This window comes from Otolemur garnettii, unplaced genomic scaffold, assembly GCF_000181295.1.
Source record: "Otolemur garnettii isolate 467f Iridium unplaced genomic scaffold, OtoGar3 scaffold00179, whole genome shotgun sequence".
NCBI classification, from domain to species: domain Eukaryota; kingdom Metazoa; phylum Chordata; class Mammalia; order Primates; family Galagidae; genus Otolemur; species Otolemur garnettii.
The window spans coordinates 1,057,499-1,058,352 of record NW_003852574.1 but is presented as its reverse complement, the minus strand read 5'-3'; the positions used below and the strand labels follow the sequence as shown (position 1 = coordinate 1,058,352).

The 854-nt window shown below is 40.6% G+C and overlaps 1 protein-coding gene across 1 annotated transcript in view; it reads left to right on the top strand.

Annotated features, from left to right (window-relative positions):
* PRKAR2A (protein kinase cAMP-dependent type II regulatory subunit alpha) overlaps window positions 1–854 on the top strand; it is a 104,182-nt gene that overhangs the window by 30,754 nt on the left and 72,574 nt on the right. Inside the window, 1 exon segment of the mRNA XM_023519516.1 lies at window positions 692–727. Coding sequence (XP_023375284.1) covers window positions 692–727 — 36 coding nt within the window.

Sequence of the window (854 nt, the reverse complement as noted above, 5' to 3'; positions counted from 1 at the left end):
CCACCCCGTCCTCAGGTAGTGGAGACAGGAAATATGGAGGAACAACTGGTTTAACCCTTCTGAATACATGTATTGCTGTGCCACTGGATGGCTTCCATATTGGCCTTTGCTCATTTTTTTACCCTGATCTCTATGCTCTTTTCTCACATTGCTCAAGCTTATGCCATAACATACTCCTTGCATTTCCCAAAATTACAAGCTCACTTCCCTTATAGCCCAGCCATACTTAGACCTTATGTTCTGTAGATATTCGTAAGTACTCACAAAGTACTTTGTATTTGCCTATTTCGTTGTTTGTACCACACTTCTACAATGTTGTAATTCATTTCTCTGCTAGATCATTAAAAAGTCTTTGTGGGCAAGGGACCATATTAAATCACCTTTCTTTTCTTTTCTTTCTTTCTTTTTTTTTTTTTGAGACAGAATCTCAAGCTATCGCCCTGGGTAAAGGGCCATGGCGTCAGCTCACAGCAACCTCAAACTCTTGGGCTTAAGTGATTTTCTTGCCTTAGCCTCCCAAGTAGCTGGGACTACAGGCGCCTGCCACAATGCCTGGCTATTTTTTTTTGTTGCAGTTGTCATTTTAGCTGGCCTGAGCTGGGTATGAAACTTCCAGCCTCAGTGTATGTGGCCAGTGCCCCACTGAGCTATGGGTGTCCCCCCACCTTTATTTTCTTGCTGGATAGCACAGTGCCTGTTTTGGGAAGGTTCAGTAACTGTTAAATGAGTGCATGTATATTAGTCACCAACCAATATTGAGCTTTTTTTTTTTTAATTCAAGGATAAGTGAATTAACATAGAAGACGTTATAGAGAAAAATTTTAATTTTAGAGAAAGTAACTTGAAAGACAGGT